The sequence below is a fragment of the Temnothorax curvispinosus genome, unplaced genomic scaffold, assembly GCF_003070985.1.
Source record: "Temnothorax curvispinosus isolate PA1 unplaced genomic scaffold, ASM307098v1 QBEX01001795.1, whole genome shotgun sequence".
Taxonomy (NCBI): domain Eukaryota; kingdom Metazoa; phylum Arthropoda; class Insecta; order Hymenoptera; family Formicidae; genus Temnothorax; species Temnothorax curvispinosus.
The window spans coordinates 116,487-134,542 of NW_020211575.1; the positions used below are offsets into that span (position 1 = coordinate 116,487).

Sequence of the window (18,056 nt, forward strand, 5' to 3'; positions counted from 1 at the left end):
TAAATTCTTTATTTTTGATATAATTAGTTTATCACAGAATAGAAAATTAAATTATAAAGTGAAAATTACTTTGAATTAACAACGAAATAATAATTATTAATATAATACACTTAAAAGCATTAAACAACATCGATAAATTACGGTACAAAAAATTACATTTTTGGTAATGGTGTAGATAAAGCATCCATCATCATTTTTCTTCTAATATTTTTTTCATGTTCTGGGATACTATTGAACTGTACTTTTATAAATTCCATAAATGCATCATCTGCTTTAGATGTTTTTGAAGTTTTCATATAACTCATAATTCTGTTGCTTGTATTAAAAAAAGGTCGTTCCAACTCTTTAGTTTCATTCAGTTTTCTTCTTTTTAGTCTTGGAGAATGTATTATATCTTTGTCATAAGTACGTTCAATATCAATAATTTCCTTGTGCTTTGTACTTTGAGTTTCTTTATTACGTGAAAAAAAAGTGTTAACGTTGTCTGAAACATTTTTTATTTCTGATGAACTTTCGTTAACTAAAGTTTCATCTGATTGATATTTGGTTATATAACTATACGTTCTGAAACAAACAACAATTATATATTTAAAAAATGTCATATTATAAGAATTACATTAATTATTTATTTACAGTAATGAAGCTACTTTCGTCTTTTGATGACTTGGTCCAAGAATTTCAATTGAGTATATAATGGAAATTGACGAGAAGTTAAATTTGGAGCAGCATTTCCACTTTTAGACTGATTTTCTATTCTTTTTTTTTCACGATTGTATTGCTCTCTTAATGAAGTGCACCTTCTTCGGCAGTAATCAGGTGTGTAAAAATCACCTATAGTAGAAGTTAAAGAACAAATTAATTAAAATATGTGTAATGACTAAAAATAACTCAATAAAATTTAATTTTAATAAAAAGTTACCGCAATTTGTTTCAATCATTGTCTTAGAGATTTCGTTCCAAGCATTTTGTTTCATTAATTTATCCTTAAAAGTAGGATTTCTTTTGTCATACAAAAATGATCGTTCTCTATATAATTTTATAAGAAATCCATCGCCACTTTTTTCTGCACTAATAATACTTTCCGAATCATTAGAAAAACCTCCGATATCTTGGGTGTGATCATCAGAAAAATCTTCAATATCAGGAGCAGTAATACTGACTTTATATGTAAAATTATTACAATAATTATCATGATCTGACATGATGATCTTATGTAACTTTCTTGAATAGCAACCTAAAAAAGAATATAAATTAATAAGGAAAGAGCAAATAAAAAAAGATTTTTTTAAACACTCTTATACATATAAAGAAAAATTTGAGCTAACCTAAAATTACTATTGCTTGTTAGGAGCTGTGCACAATGAAAGGAATAGGGGGAACAGGAAATAGGGAACAGAGAGTTCAATATTAAATTAATAAAATTTATTAATGAAATTTATTAACATATGTAATTTATTAAAACAGAATAGACGAACAGAGGAATAGCGCTAAGGAACAGTGATGAAATTTTATTCTATATTTTGTATGCCATGTGCACAATGCATATGTTAATATTATACTGTTCCCTCTCCCTATTCCCTTCATTATGCGCAGCCCTTTACTTAACCAAATATATAAGCACAAAGATGGATCATTACTTCACAATAGACTTAATAAAAATCTTAATCACTTTACTTTCAACAGTTAAACAATTAAATTGAACGATTAAATATGATTACTCTTAATTTACTTAAAAATTATCAGGAATATACTACTCACCTTTGATTACGTAGCCTAGTACTTCTGTATGATACGACACAAAATATACCAAAGCTTGTGCGTATACTTACGTCTACGACTACTACCCAGAGATGCTATTGCATTTCTCACTGCTACCATGTGCTGTCACAGTATAAAGAGGTGGGTTTTCATGGGTAGAGTCCTATATTATGGCTTCTGCACACAGGACGCGGAAACGCTTGCCGCGAAGCAAGAAGCGACGCGGTAGCCAATCAACGTGTTGCTTTTCCATAAAAACCAAAAGTTTATTGGCTACCACGTCGCTTCTTGCCGCGCGGCAAGCGTTTCCGCGTCCTGGACCCCTATTCTGTAACTCGTAACGATAGTGTCGGTATCGTTACGTTGTCGTTGCGCAGGTATACTATATGAAAAAAAAGCTGCGAAACGACTACATAACCACACCGACACTGTCGTTAGAGTTACAGTTTCGGCGTCCTGTGTGCAGAAGCCATTAGTAGAGAAACGCAAACTTGTTTCTTTTTTTGATTGGTCGGTTATAGACCAATAGACAGCAGGACGTACGATCATAAGATGGCGGCGGCGGTAAAGTTAAATCATTCAAATAAATGATTATTTAGGACTCTATATAGTTACAGCCGGTCATGTTAGGCCCGTATTATACAACTGTTGACTAAAGTTTATAAATGCATTAGGTATTGCGTTGAGTTTTAATTTTTTTTTACCATCAACACGAGTTGTTTCTTACATGTCATCTGAAAAGTTTCTTACTTCACCATATGTATGTATTATCAGTTGGTGTCCAGTTTAGCCTTGAAATGCATGCTGTCCACAACGCTCTTCTTGCAGGATTTTTCGGAAAGCGTTTCATTATAAATCCTTTTTTGGAGAGAAAAAGAGAAAAGATAAACCGTGCAAGAAGTTCAGTTAAAACGAACAGGCCTATTAATAACCTCGAATAATAAAAGATTCATAACTTCAATTGATCTAAACTCATCCAAAATGTAACATCTAGTAAATTTTGCTGCAAAATGGCTGCACCAATCAGGAAGTGAACGTTAGGTTTCTATACTCGCCCTTGAGGATCTCTATTAGGCGCGTTCAGCAGACCAAGCCGCTCAGTAGCAGTCGAACGTGATTGGCTTTTACTTTTAGAACCAACCAATCAACGCAGAGTGTTGATAAGACGAACTCAACAGTTGTGTCTGCTGAACGCGGCCATTGTAGACAAGCACTAAACGTAAGTCAATTTCAACTGCCCATGAAAACCTACCTTTATACTGTGACGGAAGGACGGAACGTTTGTTCGGTTTTGTCATGGAAATTGTAGAATTGTCAAAGCATGAAAACGAAATAATTCCCAATTACACATGTGGCATTCCGAGTTGTCGTAATATTTGTCATGAATGGATGTTAAAAATGCCCCGAGAATGTTTTGATTACATTGTCTTTGAGGTTAGAAATGAAGTATCAAAAAGCGTTATCATAATAACATTAGTGTTATTAGTATTATTTCAACGAGAGTTTGTTTTGCGTACTCGCTAACAAAATTTCGAATAAGGTCAAACGTCTTGGATGGAAATTAAGTCGGCATTTTATGGAAACATATTAGTCGACGAATAAGTCAACACGAATACGAGAAATAGATCAAGGTAAACGCCTGACTGTGATATTTTTACATCTTTTGTGAAAAGACCTGATTGTTGATGTTATTGAACAGCGAAAAATAACGCGGAATTTTATTTGTAATTAACAGCAGAATTACAGAGTTACAATATGCTGAAAACTTTCAAATGCCTTCAATGTGACTCGACCTTTGATCGTGCCTCGCAATTGGACTATCACCGACGAAGTTTACATCTAGGAGAGAGGTCCCAGATATGCCAAATATGTGGAAAAGGTTTCTTTCGGAAGGCAGACTTGCGCACTCACTTGAACATTCATCTGGGAACAAATTTTCATATTTGCGAAATCTGTGGAAGGAAGTTCAGTCATATATCAAATCTTATAAGACACTGTAGAATGCATACAGGTGAGATATATAAATATAATAATATATTAATTATAATAATGAAAAATAAAGTAAGAATTTTTTACGAGCTGCAAATAAAGTTGATAACCTGAAAGTTTTATAAATATCTGTATTTATTTCATATACAGGAATTAAACCATATCCGTGTTCAATTTGTGATAAGAATTTCACGCAGATGTCTTCGCTAGCAAGGCATACACAAATGATACACGGGATACCAAAGGAAGTTGCACAGCAGTATTATAATCCTAGTCTTATTAGCAATAAATCACGAATCAACAGTCATACATCGAAAGAAAACAAGGTGACGAATCTTTTTTTTTCTTTTTTTTTTTCATAGTTTCAATTAATATTTCCTCTGTCTTATATTACTATTATGTTGCAAGAAAACAATAATTGATCGCTAAGCAATTTTTCTTATTGCAAATTTCTCTCTTGCAACTCTTGCAAAACTATAGAAAGTATTATTTCCAATATAAAAAATATTCTGCGAACATTTTATTATGCAGAGAACATTGTATTATACATTGTATTATAGAGCGGAGCAATTATAAGAAAATATTGGTTAAATTTGGACTTTTTCAACTATTAAGCTAACGATTAAGTTGATAATATTTTCCATTAAGTATATCTAATGCTTATGTATTGTTGTGGATTTTTTCAGACAATAGATAATAATGTAGAAAGTAAATTTCGTGAGACATCTCACATGGAGCCGAAATATACTAGCCAGAATACTACTAGAGATTCAGATGTAAAAAGTGAGATAATTTCCGATCAACGTGACGTTGATATGGACATTAAAGCATGTTTATTCGAGACTGTCATTTGTGTCACATCTAAGCAGGTAAATACCTGATATTTTAGATTTAGTCATTGTAATATGAATATAAATATCTAATATAAAATGTATGAAAAGTTTGAAGAAAGTAATTTAGCAGAAAATGAGAGTACAAATCGATTGCCGCAAGATCATTTTGCCGAAATTGAGGAAAGATTTGGAGCTACTGATTTATCGACGAATAATACTATCATTTCAAATTCTTCTCAAGATGTAGTTAATAATTATGAACAAATACAATCCAAGGACAGTATTACGTATTTACATCAATTGGATAAAAATATTTTTGCCTTCTTACCTCGAGATAGAAAACCTAGTACTGAATCAGAAACCCAAAGTAACGAAAACATTTTGAGATCAAATGGCTTAGATATATGTATATCCCGAGAGGTCGGTAAAGAATCTTCCATAAGCAACGTGAGAAATTCATTAAATATGGAAACAAATCTACAAACCTGTAATTCCAGTGAAGTTTTAATGGACCAAAAATTTCTACATAAACAAATAAGTAAAGAACGTATTAGTGAAAATAGAAAATGTAATAAACCATTAAGCGATGACGACAATCAGTTGTATATAGAATTCTCTAATTCAGGAATGTTGAAATTTGATGAACCTCGATATTTTAATAATATCAGTTTAGCTAATGTGAATGTTAATCATACCACAAAGTCTCATCATTCTGAAAATATCGTTGCTAACGAAGTATGTACTCCCGACGCTATGCAGAATCAGGAGGGCTTGCTGCACAATGAGGAAAATCTAGAAAATTTCAGCAACGCCTGTAACAGTGAAGAACCAATGTTGCGTTTAGTACAGACAGAGACTGGTGAGCAATTTTATGAATTTATAATAAGCAATTTGGTAGAAAAAATGCAAAACGCTTCATCTACAAAAGATCTCGAAGATACAGTAGAAGATCCATCAAATACCTTTAGAGATAATCAAAAGATCAATTCAAATTCAAAAGACAGTGAGAAGAGCGATCAGATAGAACATCAACAAGCTCTGGACGGCCTTATTGATATAAATAACGAATTTAATTATACACAATTTGATTTTCATAGAGAGGAAAAAAGTTATGCTGTCCTAAGCCATGGTGAATCAGAACATTTCCAACAGAATTCAAAGGGCAACGAGTGTGTAAGTAACATGCAGGAAAAAAATATGCAGGTCTACAATTCTGGAAACTTAGAATTATTGGAGAACGAATCGCATGTAGATTTTGACAAATATGTCGAAACTAATCTCGAGGCATTTGAAAGGCTGAATTATGAGAATTGCAACGAAAGGTTTTTGGAATTCGTGGAGGTTGCTGATATCGGCATAGAATCCTCAGGGTATAAAGAACTCTCGATGGTACGTTTAATTCAAAATGACGGTGAACAGCTGTTGGAGCTGTTTCAAGATTCTCAGGCTGAGCAGGAAGTGAATCGAGATTTCGCACAAGCTAATAATTTCAAAGACTGTTCGAATATTTTGCAAGATAGTAATAAAATAGCTGACTGTCCCAAAAGTAAATCAGACTTCTTCATGTACGTCGAGGATAATGTGCCATTAGGAGAAAATGTAAATAGCAAGCGAGGCATAGAGAATACTGAAGGATGTACAGACAGTGGTAGCCATTTGCCTACTGACCTAACGACTGGTGAAAGTGCAGGTAACAAGAACTGTATCAAAACATCAGAAGAATTGAAAAAATCGAAAACAATTTCAAAAAAATTCCAATGCTCCGTATGCAAGAAAGCATTCTCGACAGCATATAATTATAAACAACATATCGGAATACACTTTACCGATCAGCAAAAATTTCATTGTAAAGATTGCGGGGTGTCCTTTGCTTGGAAATCTACTTTGAATAAGCATATCACAAACAATCACAGCTCGGACGGTCCGCAAAAGTTCGTCTGTGAGATTTGTCCGAAAGTCTACAGCACCTTATCACAAGTAAACGTAAGTCTCAGTTAATTAATAATAATTTATAATCAGTATACATATATAAATACCATTACGCCTTACACTACACTTAAGAATTTTGTGGACTACTGATTGGTCATTATTAACGCAGACGACATATATTTGTTCTATCTTATACATATATTCTACAAAGTAATCTCTACCGTTGCATACCGTTGGCCACAATGAAGGATTTGCATCGCAGTTATGTAGTCGGCGCAAAACAGTTTGGGTCACAGATGCGTAAATTGGCACAGGATATTCACATATCGTTAACTGTAACAATAGGATGAAGATGATTTCTAGGTGGATTGTAGCAAGCACAGTTAACAAGGAACAATATGTGAATATCCTATGCCAATTTACGCATCTGTGACCCAAACCCGCGGAAATATTTCTGTCTGAAAATCACGTGCTGACCTTAAAATATCTCTCTAAAAAACTAAATAATTTTTAATAATAAGAAAAATAGGATATTCACTGTTACGATATTCAATCAAATTAGAATCAAAGCCATACTTTGCTTCTAATTTTTTCGAGGAAATATGATCATTGTATTGTAAATATGACATTCTCAATGTTCTCATACAGGAGCATGTAAAGAGGGACCATTTAAAGCAGCGCAATCATGTTTGCCTGCACTGCGGCAAGTCTTTCTTCAAAAGATTCGACCTAAAGACTCACAGTAGAACGCACACAAATGAACGTCCATATGTGTGTCGCGTTTGTGGCAAGAGGTTTCATCATCAGAGTCATATTATTCGTCACGAGCGCACGCATTCAGGCGAACGGCCGTATGTTTGTGACATGTGCCAAAGGACCTTTACGCAACCCAGTTCGTTGAAGGCACATAAGCAGAAGCACCAGCAGATCCGGATGGATTTTCTGGATTACCAGATCGATGAGGATGATCCTACTGCACCGGCGACGCTATAAGACATGTGATAATGAGATAAATGTTAACGCGATATGTTTCGTTTGGCGTGGGAACAAGGCAGTGGATGTATAATGCCAGTAATAATCAGTCCTACAATTTCTATTTTATCAGCATTGTTATGGTCATGTTGTTATCTTTTTAACTAAAACTGTTTTTAAAAAACCATGGAACAGTGTCTGTACTTATTTATTCGCATTGAAACATAGCATATAATAGATAATCGCGAAGTTCGTAAGATTTTGCAAATACAATTGATATATCCTTTTTAATTGTATCAAACGTTTTAAAAGCGACTTCGATGATAAGGCCACATGGTCTCACAGATGTATATCGATATACGTATAAATATTGGCGTTTTCGATTTACTACTCGACCGGCGACCCGAGACCCGACTCTGCCCGACTCGAGTCGCATCAATGGACGTGGAATACATACATAGATATGTCGAACATCGGACGCAATATGAATCCTCCATTAATCTGCGGCAAAATCAGAATTTGTTGATTGGTCAACGCACTCTGCCACCTGCCACACGGCGTTGCCGCGTCTATGGAGTCTAGCATTAGTGGAGAAAAGAAACTATAACCTGACCTAACCAAGATCCGGCAACTCTCGACCGTTTAGAGAAAAAGCGTGAGTAAGTTCTTAACGCAGTGTTATTCTTTTATATTCTTTCGTAATTCAATGTTAACCTTTTATTTTCTTAAATTAAATTGAAAAAATTTTAAAGAATTGATATTTTCCAAAAGGGAAAACAAAGTATCGCAGCTTATCTTAACGCGTATATTTGTTAACGCAAAATCGAAGATATTTAATTTCAGAAATATAAATTATTGTTGCGATTACATTTCTTTATTCAGTATTATTTAGTATTAATATTTAATATTAATTTTTAATATTCTCGATTTCTTTTACCCTTTGCTGTCGCTTTTATCGTTGCAGAAAGGGAAGACGAAAGGATACTGACGTGTCATGACAGAGAAAAAGTGCACAGTGACGCACATGCCACATCATGTGCAACAAAAATTGTGTCGAACTAGACCACTTTACAGGCAAGGAAAGAGATTGACAGCAGTGAAGGTAGCGTTGAAGACTTGTATCCTACTGTAAAATCAAGTTTCTATTTTACTCATTTTTAATTAGTATTAATTTGTTATCTCACCATATTAGATTAAGTAAATATATTATGCCTAGATAGCCAAATCTGTTGATAACAGATTTTGCTAAGTATCTGCTACGAATCTTGCTAACCGGATGTCAGCAGAGATATAATTGATTCCGCTTGGTTTTGTCTATCGTCAGATTATATGTCAGCAGGCTCTATTGGCAGAACGCAAACTTAATACTGATGCACTTTGCTGCAATGTTTTGTCTAATGTTAACAACTGCAATTATAATAATTATAATAATAATTATAATAATCATTTCATGTCACTGTTTAGCCTTATTTTTATGAAAATGTACTAATTGTAAGATCTTTAATTGTGTTACAATATATCTTATTATTAACAATGTCTGTGTCAGAAGGACAATAATATTTGTAGTAATTAATCTTTTGAATTAAAACATAAAGTATTATTGTTAAATTTAATTTGTGTATCTTATGATTTTTTTGGTTCTCTTTAAATTAAGCGATAGCTCGCATACTATTTCCTTGACGAATTAGCTCTGTGTAACAGGTTTACACAATTAATGATGAATCACAGCATTTGCTAATATGTGGAGTACCACAGCTGCAGTTAGTGGAGGAAGTGAAAAAACTCATTTGTCCCTATGGAAGTATGAAAGCGATTCAGTTGGTCACTGAATATCCTTCCGAGGAATTTACAGAAACATATCATGTGCATTACGCACATATTCAAAGCGCCAGGTACGTATTCTTGTTCCAAAGAGATCATGTAACACACAAGAGAATCCATGAATATATCTGGTTATTCAAATTCATCTCTTCCACAGAATAGCGAAGCGCTTTATTGACAATAAGAACTTCTTCGGCGGAATTTTGCATGTTTGTTATGTTCCTGAGTTGGAAACTCTAGAAGAAACGAAAGCGAAACTTGAGCAACGTCGTAAGGACGTGGCGACGCAAATAAAAAGAATTCAACAGGAGTCGGTGAACCCAAAAGTAGATAAATTTATTCCAAGGTATGTTTAAATATTGTCGCTTTTATTAAATGTTATGATGAATGTTGGGCGCGCGCACACACACCCAAGTTTTAGAGACCTGATCAATAAGTAACTTAAAAATTATCCATGTAGTCAAACATGTCAATAGATTTTCCAAAGTGTGCTTAAAAATTTCATCAGCAGAAATGGAACAGAATCTGTTGGCGGAATATGATAGCAGATTAACTGAAATCTATAGGGAGAATCTGCGTTTCATAACCATTTAAACGATACATTCTATTTAAACGGTTCCGAAATGACGTATTCTGCTTGGTTTTCGCTGGAAATCTGCAAGATTATTTCGGCAGACTCTGCTGACGGAATATGTTTACTTAATGCAAATGCAGTTAATGTCAATCTATTGCTCAAGTCTAGCATATATCGTTGAAATTTTACTTGCTGGGCGCATGTTGATAATAAAAATTACATGTTACATAAAAAAAGAGTTATGTATTAGACTACGTCCAATTATAAATATCTAAATTGTAGAGAACAGTATCATAGAAAAAAAAGGACTCCTGCCTTGCCTCTCACCGAGAAACGTATCAAGCATTGTTATCCTGGAGAAACGTTGTCTTCTATTTGCAAGGGGATACCTCAGAATATAGATCCACGACCTGTACCCGAGCCTCGTTTACCAATTAATTGGGAAGATGATCGTAATAGCAGCACCGTATCTAGTTCGGAACTACATCCGGCGCCGTATCAGTCGACTGAGGCAGTGATACAAGCGGGAATTCAGCAAGCGAATAAAAATCCAGATTTGAATGAGAGAAAATGGAAAAATTACAGGGGACACCATATTGACAACAAAGTCAAAGTTGTTCGGCCGCGATTAATAGATACCAGAAATATCGCGAGATTAAATTTCACCGAGAAAACGAATATATTTTCTAATGTAAAGAAAGTAGAAAGCGGAATCACAATCAAGCTATTGGAAAGATCTGATAGCGAGAAAAAGAAGATAGTTATAAAAAATCCAAAGTATGTATCCCCCGACATGCGTATATGGGATGTCCCAAAACACTTCACGGTTTTGAAATATAACACAGAGGGGCAAACAGGCTCTAACGTACGTGTTTACCTATTTGGCTCTCTCTTACTAAATTATTAAAATATAAATCTATAAATTATAACGCAAATATTAAAAAAGCTGTTACTTTTTGGGATATCCCCTATATTTTATACATCACAAACTGTTTGTTATATTTTAAATATAATCTATATACCTCACCGTAATCTGTTTCAAATGTGTCTTTCAGTGTAACATCTTTGGTAAAATCCAGCAAAGACCTTCAATCTTCGATTCAAACAGCAAAAGCTCAAATTCGCACGATAATGCAGAAACACGATACTTGAATAAATACCGAAAATGTTATTATGAATATTATTTATTTTAGTAATTTTATTTATTTTACAATCGTTTATTCATTTCCAAATGATTACATCTGCATGCCATTTTTTGTACTTAATACTAAGTTCGCTTATATAACTAAACAAATTCACTTACTGCCATTCCTATCCTTATTATATCGTAAATCAGCTAATCTAACATGTTAAATATTTAAATGAGGACCGTGGAATTTGGATCCCATTGAATTCCATTTCTAGTCTTTCCATTATACGTCTTACATGGCGGTGTATTCTCTTGTTGCATTCTAGTAGGCGTAGCCTTGCCCCTCAATAACTGTTGCGGCTTTTTTTGCATTTGACCATTATTAGACCGATTGCCAAGTGGTGTTCGATTCTAAAGAAATTATTGACATTTGCAATTGCAAAAAGTATAATTTTATGTATGCATATATATCGTTATGGTGTCGCGTAAATTACCTCATTAATTTCAGTTCCTCGTTTATTCTCAGGAGTAAAAACCTTTTCTTCATTAAGTTTAACATCTACTTTAGCATTCTTTTTCTTGTTTCCTTTTATGTCTCCTTTTTTTCGAAAATCTTCTGTTGTTTTTATTAGCTTTAAAGAGGTACTAATCGTGGTATATTTATCAAATGTTATAATTACATCTTCCCTTGAAACTTTTTCTTGCGATAACGCTTCCTGATCCTCCTTACCTGATACGCTTTCCTGCGACGACAGTGAATCGTGCCATAGTTTAATCTTATCATCGTCTTTCATCCACGTATTAGATTCGATATTTTCGTAAACATTCTGGTTTTCTGTCTCGTCTTTGTTGTCTTCCTCATTATCAATTGCAACTGTCCGTTCGTCCGAGATCAACGATTTTTCCTTCACATTCGTAAATTTTGAGTTCTTAATAACCGTGATTTCCTTCTCACTTTTGGAAATACTTAAATCAGAATCATACTGCGATGTAGTGAGTGATTTATCCTGTTTTTCCGTATCTGGGGTTTCCAGGGTTTCTGAAGCTGTGTTAGATAACAATATTTCCGAGATACTAAGTGATGTACTGGTCACCTGAAGAGAGTTCTTTGGATTGTAAATATCTGTTTCGTAGCTGCCTCTGCGACTCAAATTTTCTTGCGATCGTGCCTTTATCAACGCGAGAGACCTCGGCATTAATATGGGCGTTCTATCGAAATCTGCAGCTGGAGATCTAGGGTCTAATCCCAGAATTATAAAGCGTTCCTTATCTATCGGCGTAATTACCTTCGAACTCTTAGCAACATTAACATTCGGCGTTAAATAATTCTCATCCTGCAAAAAAATAAATATCATACGTTAAACTTTTTTATCCCAAAAAATGACTGGACAAATAAAGCATGCTTATAAGATGGCTTTTATCCATATAAGATATGTAGAAACGCTTAAACCAAACTATCAACTCAATTGTCTCGTTAAATTAAATTATAAGAAAGTTTTCTAAATAAAGTTATTTTGTTTAAGAAAATCTATATAATGACTTTTCTTTTTTAAATGTTTTAATGACAGTTTTATTTCTTTTCAGCAGAATAATATATCTATTTTATTACAGATTTTTGAGGTATTCTATGACTAATTAATTAACGTGTAATTTTTGATAGTTGATACTTTACAAAACTGTAATAAAATGTTATATTTCAATTTAAAAAACTGTCATTAAAAAATAATTTAAAACTTTTGTTTAAGTTATTATATAGATTTTCTTAAATAAAATATTATTCAAAAAATTTTGTTACAATACATTGTAATAAATTCACGCAAAAATATTATTAGGCATGAAAGATCCAGCCTAACTGAATAAGGCACATTTTTATTTACTTGTAGTATTCGTTATCATAGATCAATTTTCACTTACTAATTTCTTCATAACTCTATTACTTAGAAAAATAACTGACAATACATTTAAACCAAATGTATCATAATATATCCCAATTTTATTCAGTACACGCGAGAAAAGTGTAAAATAAAGGAGTTAAATATTAAATAACATACAGGTTCTGACTGTTGATCATTGTTCATTGATTTCAATATACGACATTTCTTAGGCGTCAGTGGTGGCATTACTACATCCAAATCAGTTTCAAGATACTGCTTTTTCTGTAAATACTTCGGGATTGCACTAAGTGTATCTCTGCTTACTCCAACTGGAGTACACTTGACCTATTTAAATATTGAGATTTATTATTTGCATGTTCTTAAATAGTATATAAATGGAATATATGTATATAAAAAAATTTTTTTCTACAATAAGATTGTTAGTAGAATTTTACTTCAATAGGAGTTCTTGTAATTCCTGCCGAGACTGAGCGTGGATCACCCAGTATTCTTTTTTCAGACAGCACTGGTGTGCACGTACTGTTGTCTTCCATAGTTACTTGCTGTGCAGCTGTTTGTTGCTCGTCGCATTCCTTTCGACTCTCATTAGTATAAGATAACAGCTTACTTGCGTAATTGCCCATGGTACTTGAACACAAGTGATCAAAAGTAATCGTTACAAAAAGCCTACCTCCTGCAAACAAGAGTCAAGTAGCGACAATACAAAATCTCTTAGTATACAATTTATGACACTAAAGAGGTTGTGTAAGTTTGATAAATGTAATAGTAAGCTTTACAAACAGAAAAATTATGGGGGAATGTTTAACAACTGTAGACATAACGCACAATTCCAAATACATATTTAGTGAAAATAATTGCGCTAAAAATGTAATAAATGTATTAGCATGGAAATACAAACTCGAATCTTTATTCTTACAGATTGAACTTGTTCAACTTATTCTATTAATAATTTTTGTTTGATGTGTTTATCATTTAATTAAAGTAAACAACGTAGTGCAATAATTAATAAAAATAAGCGGCAGTATTACATAAATAGTGGAATTCCACAGGATTAAATGACAACGTCTCCGGAAATCCGACCAAGCGACCAACGAACTTTCAATGTTTACTTTCAAAGTCAAACTGACAAACGTTCAAGCGGTACATATCAACGTTACCAACGTAGACATGCGAGAATCAAGTGCTGCCAACATAGGGCGCGTTCAGCAGACAAGCAGCTCAGTAGTAGCCGAATGTGATTGGCTCTTACTTTTAGAACCAACCACTCAACGCAGAGTGTTGATAAGACGAACTCAACAGTTGTGTCTGCTGAACGCGGCCATAGAATCCACACTTTTTACCTCAATGAAGTTAAGTCACAGTATATATACTGTGGTTAAGTCCCGGTCTACAATAGATGTTTTAAGCCCTAAAGATGAAATTTTATGGGCAGTGAAAAGCAGCAGCAGATTGTACTGATTGGCTACAAAATAGAGAAGTTCTCGAGTTTCTAGAACTTCTCTATTTTGTAGCCAATCAGTACGATCTGCTGCTACTTTTCACTGCCCATGAAATTTCATCTTAAGAGTGCGGTCACATGGACTGATATTTTCCGCGTAACCAATCAGAAGCGCGAATATGCGTAACTGAAAATGCGAAACGCTTCTAATTGGTTACGCGGTTACGCGTTACGCGGAAAATATATGCCATGTGACTTCAGCCTAAGGGCCCGGACACACACTTCTGCACAACGCATAATTCGTAAGCATAAGAAAATTGATTGGTCCATACACATGTGCATAAGAAAATAGACCAATCAATTTTCTTATGCTTACGCATTATGCGTTGTGCAGAAGTGTGTGCTCCTCGCTTAAAGGCCATCGCACAAAAAATTGTATAGGCTGCATAAGCATAGCATAAGACCGCTGGACCAATGAGCATCCAGCATAAAGTCGCCATATTGATTTACATAAGATGCTCATTGGTCCAGCGGTCTTATGCTATGCTTATGCAGCCTATGCAATTTTGTGTGCAATGGCCTTAAGCCCCTTGCACAATGCTAGGCAACGGGCAATAGAAACAGGGAATAGAAATCAGAAATCATGTATAAATGCAGAATAAACATTGACACAGGCAATAGACACAGAGTTTCCGTCACGTTGGAAATTCTGTACCTATTGCCTGTTGCCAACCAATCATAGCATTCGAATTTTTTAGGTTATATATAATTAACGATTTTTTGGTTATTTTCTGTTCCTATTAGGCTTGTTCGCGTTGCTTGAAATCCCCAAACATTTTTGCACTTGAAATGAGATAAATATATATTCGACGACGTTGGAGAGAGAGAAAACGAAGATGCAAAAAGTGCAAACAACGCGAACAGACCCATTGTCTATTGCTTGGCATTGGGCGCGTTCAGCAGACCAAGCCGCTGAGTAGCAGTCAAACGTGATTGGCTCTTACTTTTAGAACCAACCAATCAACGCAGAGCGTTGATAAGACGAACTCAACAGTTGTGTCTGCCGAACGCGGCCATTTGTGCAAGGGGCTTTGAGCGAGATCTGGCGAGATCTGGAACGCAGCCTAATAAAAGAAGAAGAAGAAGAAGAAGTCGGTATGACAGGTTTCATAACCTGAATATAGTCGTCAACTTTAACGATAAATATCTCGCTTCACGGAGCAGTGCGACGCTTTTTTCTGCCAGATTTTTTGTTTCGCGCAAAAACGCGACGATTGAGCATAATTTCATCGATATTGGAGGTGAGAATCCTAAACTGGATAATTACCCAGATTTTTGCACAGTGGTTTCTACAAATTTTGAATATCGAGAGAATTTTGTTAGCAATGAACACATTGGCAGATCCTACAGAAACTTAATGGAATCTCCCGTCTGGAAACCATTTGAATGATATACTTTATTTAAATAGTTACAAAAAATGACAGATGTTGCTCGGTTTCTGCTATCAAATTACATTGATAGACTCCGCAAGCAAATTGCTAAATTGCTACCATGATATTGCTTTGTCTCACTTATATTGGGTTGTCTTTTTCAATTGCAGATATTCCAGTTATATATAAACTATAGATTTATAAGTACAGATTAGAATTAATAATGAAGAACATAAACGAGGGAGCAGATTTGTCAAGCTCGGAAGATGAAACATCTACAAATATTCTGAGAGAAGCAATTGATCAGCAATTTCTAAACAATGATATGTACAGCATGAAAAAAGTCCAAGTTACTCCTGGTGAGTAAAACTAATCTTATTTTTATATCACACTTTCATATTTACCAAATAGATCATAGAAACATTATATGTTAATTACTGTTTAAATTTTTTAAAGAAGTACAAACTAACAAACTGGGCGAAAACTCCTTGAGCTCAAAGCAGGAGGATAGATTTACGAATTTTGGTGTTACTGCCACGTTTCAGAGTTTTATCGCTAAGAAACTAGATGAAATTTTGGAACGGTAAACATTAAAGCAAATACTTCAAACGTTTACAAATATTATTCTATTTTTAATTACCATATGCAAATTCCAATTGTAGAACTATAGAGTTAGAAAGCAGGGAAACTATCAACTATTGCGCCGAACAAAAACGGAGGAGAAGCAAAAGCTCTGGGATAAAACTTCTAAGTACATCGAAAAAATTGTTGACGATCACGAAAGTCACAGAGGACTGTACGGAGCGAAGAGATCCAAAAGAGATTGAAAAGAGATCCAAAAGGACTAGACAAATTGCAGAGGATGATGAGGATGCCTTTTCGAAATTTCGAGAAGCCGCTATCGACCCGGAACGCATATTGAGCAAATTAGAGACAAAAGCTTGGGTCAATAAACGTCCAGAATCGGAATTCAAATATAAAAGATTACAAAATGGCATTTTAATCGAGATGTAGCATTACTTTTTCATTTGCAATTGTATATATGTATATGTTGTATAAATGTAGAGATAAGATTATTTTCCATAATTTTCTTATTTTTATTGAATCGTTCTCGACGAAATACATGATCTCTCTCTCTCTCCCTCCCCTCTCCTCTCCCTCCTTTTCTTTAATAAATTTTTAATATTTAACATTAACAATTTTAATTGCTTTTATTGATGAATATTAACCCTAGAAGGATTTTTCTGGATCTGAGAGACCCGGCCAAATTTTCGAGGGACTGGCATCGCGGGGCTATTGACATTATGAAGATGGCCCTGCGACGTAAAAAAACTTTGGTCCTTCCTCTACCTCCTCTATTCTTCCGTCTGAATCAATCGTATATTAAAGTTAGCAGTATTGACCAATACTATTGGTTAATACGGCTAACTTTAACCGTCGGTTAAGCTAAACGTTCCAACACTCTCATAAACAACCTGGGTATTTTTGATGTAAAAAATAATATAAAGTTTAATACAAGCAGATCTGATTTGAAGCTATCCCCAATTATTTAAATACTTGTATATGTAAGTATTAATATATATTTAATTAAAATGTAATATATTACATTTTAATTACTTTTTAATATTTGTGTAAATAATTTTTATTACATTTATTTAAAAAAGAACTAAATCTTTATTAAATCTAAATAATTTGTTAATGCATTTTTATCAAATAAAATTTTATCTACATCTAAATTATTTGTTTATTAATAAAAAATAAAAATTAAATCATTTTATTAGCAGAAACATTAATATTATTAATATTACCTCGAAGAATTAAATATACATATAATGTACGTACGGTGTACGTACTATGTATAATCGAGTGTGATTGGTCTACTATAATTTTCTTACGGCCTTACGATTATGACTAAAACTTTGTTACGTGCAATGGCCTTAACGCTCGCGCAAACGTAGTAATTGTCACGTTTTTTAAATTTTGGGATTTTTACTTTTCCGGGCAATATACGAGTTTTCAAATTTTGGCACATTTTTTTTTCAGGACTTTGCGTTCCACCGTAAATTCATAACGCAATATAGATATAAAAACGGAAGTACGTATAACTCTTTTTTCACAAAAATAATTTAAAATTTATCTATAAACGTTATGATGCTATACGTAGTATCGCACTATTCTTTTGACCATGGCAGTAGTTCACCTCTTATTTTACGACGCGATGAATCGCCACTTCGAAATTTGAACTAGAAATCTATTCGCCGTTTTCGCATATTTTGTACATATAAAAT

At 33.9% G+C, this 18,056-nt stretch overlaps 5 protein-coding genes and 1 long non-coding RNA gene across 14 annotated transcripts; 3 read left to right on the forward strand and 3 right to left on the reverse strand.

Annotated features, from left to right (window-relative positions):
• Positions 1 to 75: 75 nt before the first annotated feature.
• On the reverse strand, positions 76 to 1,850 carry LOC112468611. 2 transcript variants are annotated; one of them, XM_025037869.1, is made up of 4 exons: positions 1,759 to 1,850; positions 920 to 1,234; positions 648 to 831; positions 76 to 564 (listed from the first exon to the last, which is right to left on the reverse strand). In XM_025037869.1, the coding sequence occupies exons 2-4, from the start codon at positions 1,200 to 1,202 to the stop codon at positions 153 to 155; spliced, it is 879 nt and encodes a 292-aa protein (XP_024893637.1). In that variant the 5' UTR covers positions 1,203 to 1,234; positions 1,759 to 1,850; the 3' UTR covers positions 76 to 152. The 2 variants fall into 2 exon arrangements, with proteins under 2 accessions (XP_024893637.1, XP_024893638.1); XM_025037870.1 differs by lacking the exon at positions 1,759 to 1,850 and adding an exon at positions 1,326 to 1,694.
• Positions 1,851 to 3,016: 1,166 nt separating this feature from the next.
• LOC112468622 lies at positions 3,017 to 7,622 on the forward strand. Of its 3 annotated transcripts, none has more exons than XM_025037894.1 (6): positions 3,017 to 3,389; positions 3,494 to 3,769; positions 3,898 to 4,073; positions 4,434 to 4,616; positions 4,689 to 6,563; positions 7,158 to 7,622. In XM_025037894.1, exons 2-6 carry the CDS (start codon positions 3,514 to 3,516, stop codon positions 7,500 to 7,502), a joined length of 2,835 nt encoding a protein of 944 aa, XP_024893662.1. In that variant the 5' UTR covers positions 3,017 to 3,389; positions 3,494 to 3,513; the 3' UTR covers positions 7,503 to 7,622. The 3 variants fall into 3 exon arrangements, with proteins under 3 accessions (XP_024893662.1, XP_024893663.1, XP_024893664.1); XM_025037895.1 differs by having other exon boundaries at positions 3,497 to 3,769; XM_025037896.1 differs by having other exon boundaries at positions 3,505 to 3,769.
• On the reverse strand, positions 5,307 to 7,327 carry LOC112468624. The gene is made up of 4 exons (XR_003042423.1): positions 7,251 to 7,327; positions 6,741 to 6,842; positions 6,407 to 6,547; positions 5,307 to 5,392 (listed from the first exon to the last, which is right to left on the reverse strand). It is a non-coding gene; the product is annotated as an uncharacterized LOC112468624 (long non-coding RNA).
• Positions 7,623 to 7,962: 340 nt separating the features above from the next.
• Positions 7,963 to 11,089, forward strand: LOC112468621. 4 transcript variants are annotated; one of them, XM_025037892.1, is made up of 6 exons: positions 7,966 to 8,136; positions 8,446 to 8,583; positions 9,183 to 9,373; positions 9,460 to 9,648; positions 10,159 to 10,653; positions 10,932 to 11,089. In XM_025037892.1, the coding sequence occupies exons 2-6, from the start codon at positions 8,476 to 8,478 to the stop codon at positions 11,026 to 11,028; spliced, it is 1,080 nt and encodes a 359-aa protein (XP_024893660.1). In that variant the 5' UTR covers positions 7,966 to 8,136; positions 8,446 to 8,475; the 3' UTR covers positions 11,029 to 11,089. The 4 variants fall into 4 exon arrangements, with proteins under 4 accessions (XP_024893659.1, XP_024893658.1, XP_024893660.1 ...); XM_025037891.1 differs by lacking the exon at positions 10,932 to 11,089 and having other exon boundaries at positions 7,963 to 8,140; positions 10,159 to 10,890; XM_025037890.1 differs by lacking the exon at positions 10,932 to 11,089 and having other exon boundaries at positions 7,964 to 8,136; positions 10,159 to 10,888.
• Positions 11,090 to 11,185: 96 nt separating this feature from the next.
• Positions 11,186 to 14,032, reverse strand: LOC112468620. Of its 2 annotated transcripts, none has more exons than XM_025037889.1 (5): positions 13,929 to 14,032; positions 13,335 to 13,527; positions 13,057 to 13,224; positions 11,500 to 12,339; positions 11,186 to 11,416 (listed from the first exon to the last, which is right to left on the reverse strand). In XM_025037889.1, exons 2-5 carry the CDS (start codon positions 13,521 to 13,523, stop codon positions 11,234 to 11,236), a joined length of 1,380 nt encoding a protein of 459 aa, XP_024893657.1. In that variant the 5' UTR covers positions 13,524 to 13,527; positions 13,929 to 14,032; the 3' UTR covers positions 11,186 to 11,233. The 2 variants fall into 2 exon arrangements, with proteins under 2 accessions (XP_024893657.1, XP_024893656.1); XM_025037888.1 differs by having other exon boundaries at positions 13,335 to 13,573.
• A 1,445-nt stretch (positions 14,033 to 15,477) lies between these two features.
• On the forward strand, positions 15,478 to 16,854 carry LOC112468613. Of its 2 annotated transcripts, none has more exons than XM_025037873.1 (4): positions 15,478 to 15,639; positions 15,939 to 16,127; positions 16,225 to 16,351; positions 16,431 to 16,854. In XM_025037873.1, exons 2-4 carry the CDS (start codon positions 15,992 to 15,994, stop codon positions 16,780 to 16,782), a joined length of 615 nt encoding a protein of 204 aa, XP_024893641.1. In that variant the 5' UTR covers positions 15,478 to 15,639; positions 15,939 to 15,991; the 3' UTR covers positions 16,783 to 16,854. The 2 variants fall into 2 exon arrangements, with proteins under 2 accessions (XP_024893641.1, XP_024893642.1); XM_025037874.1 differs by having other exon boundaries at positions 16,228 to 16,351.
• The last annotated feature ends 1,202 nt before the right edge of the window (positions 16,855 to 18,056 follow it).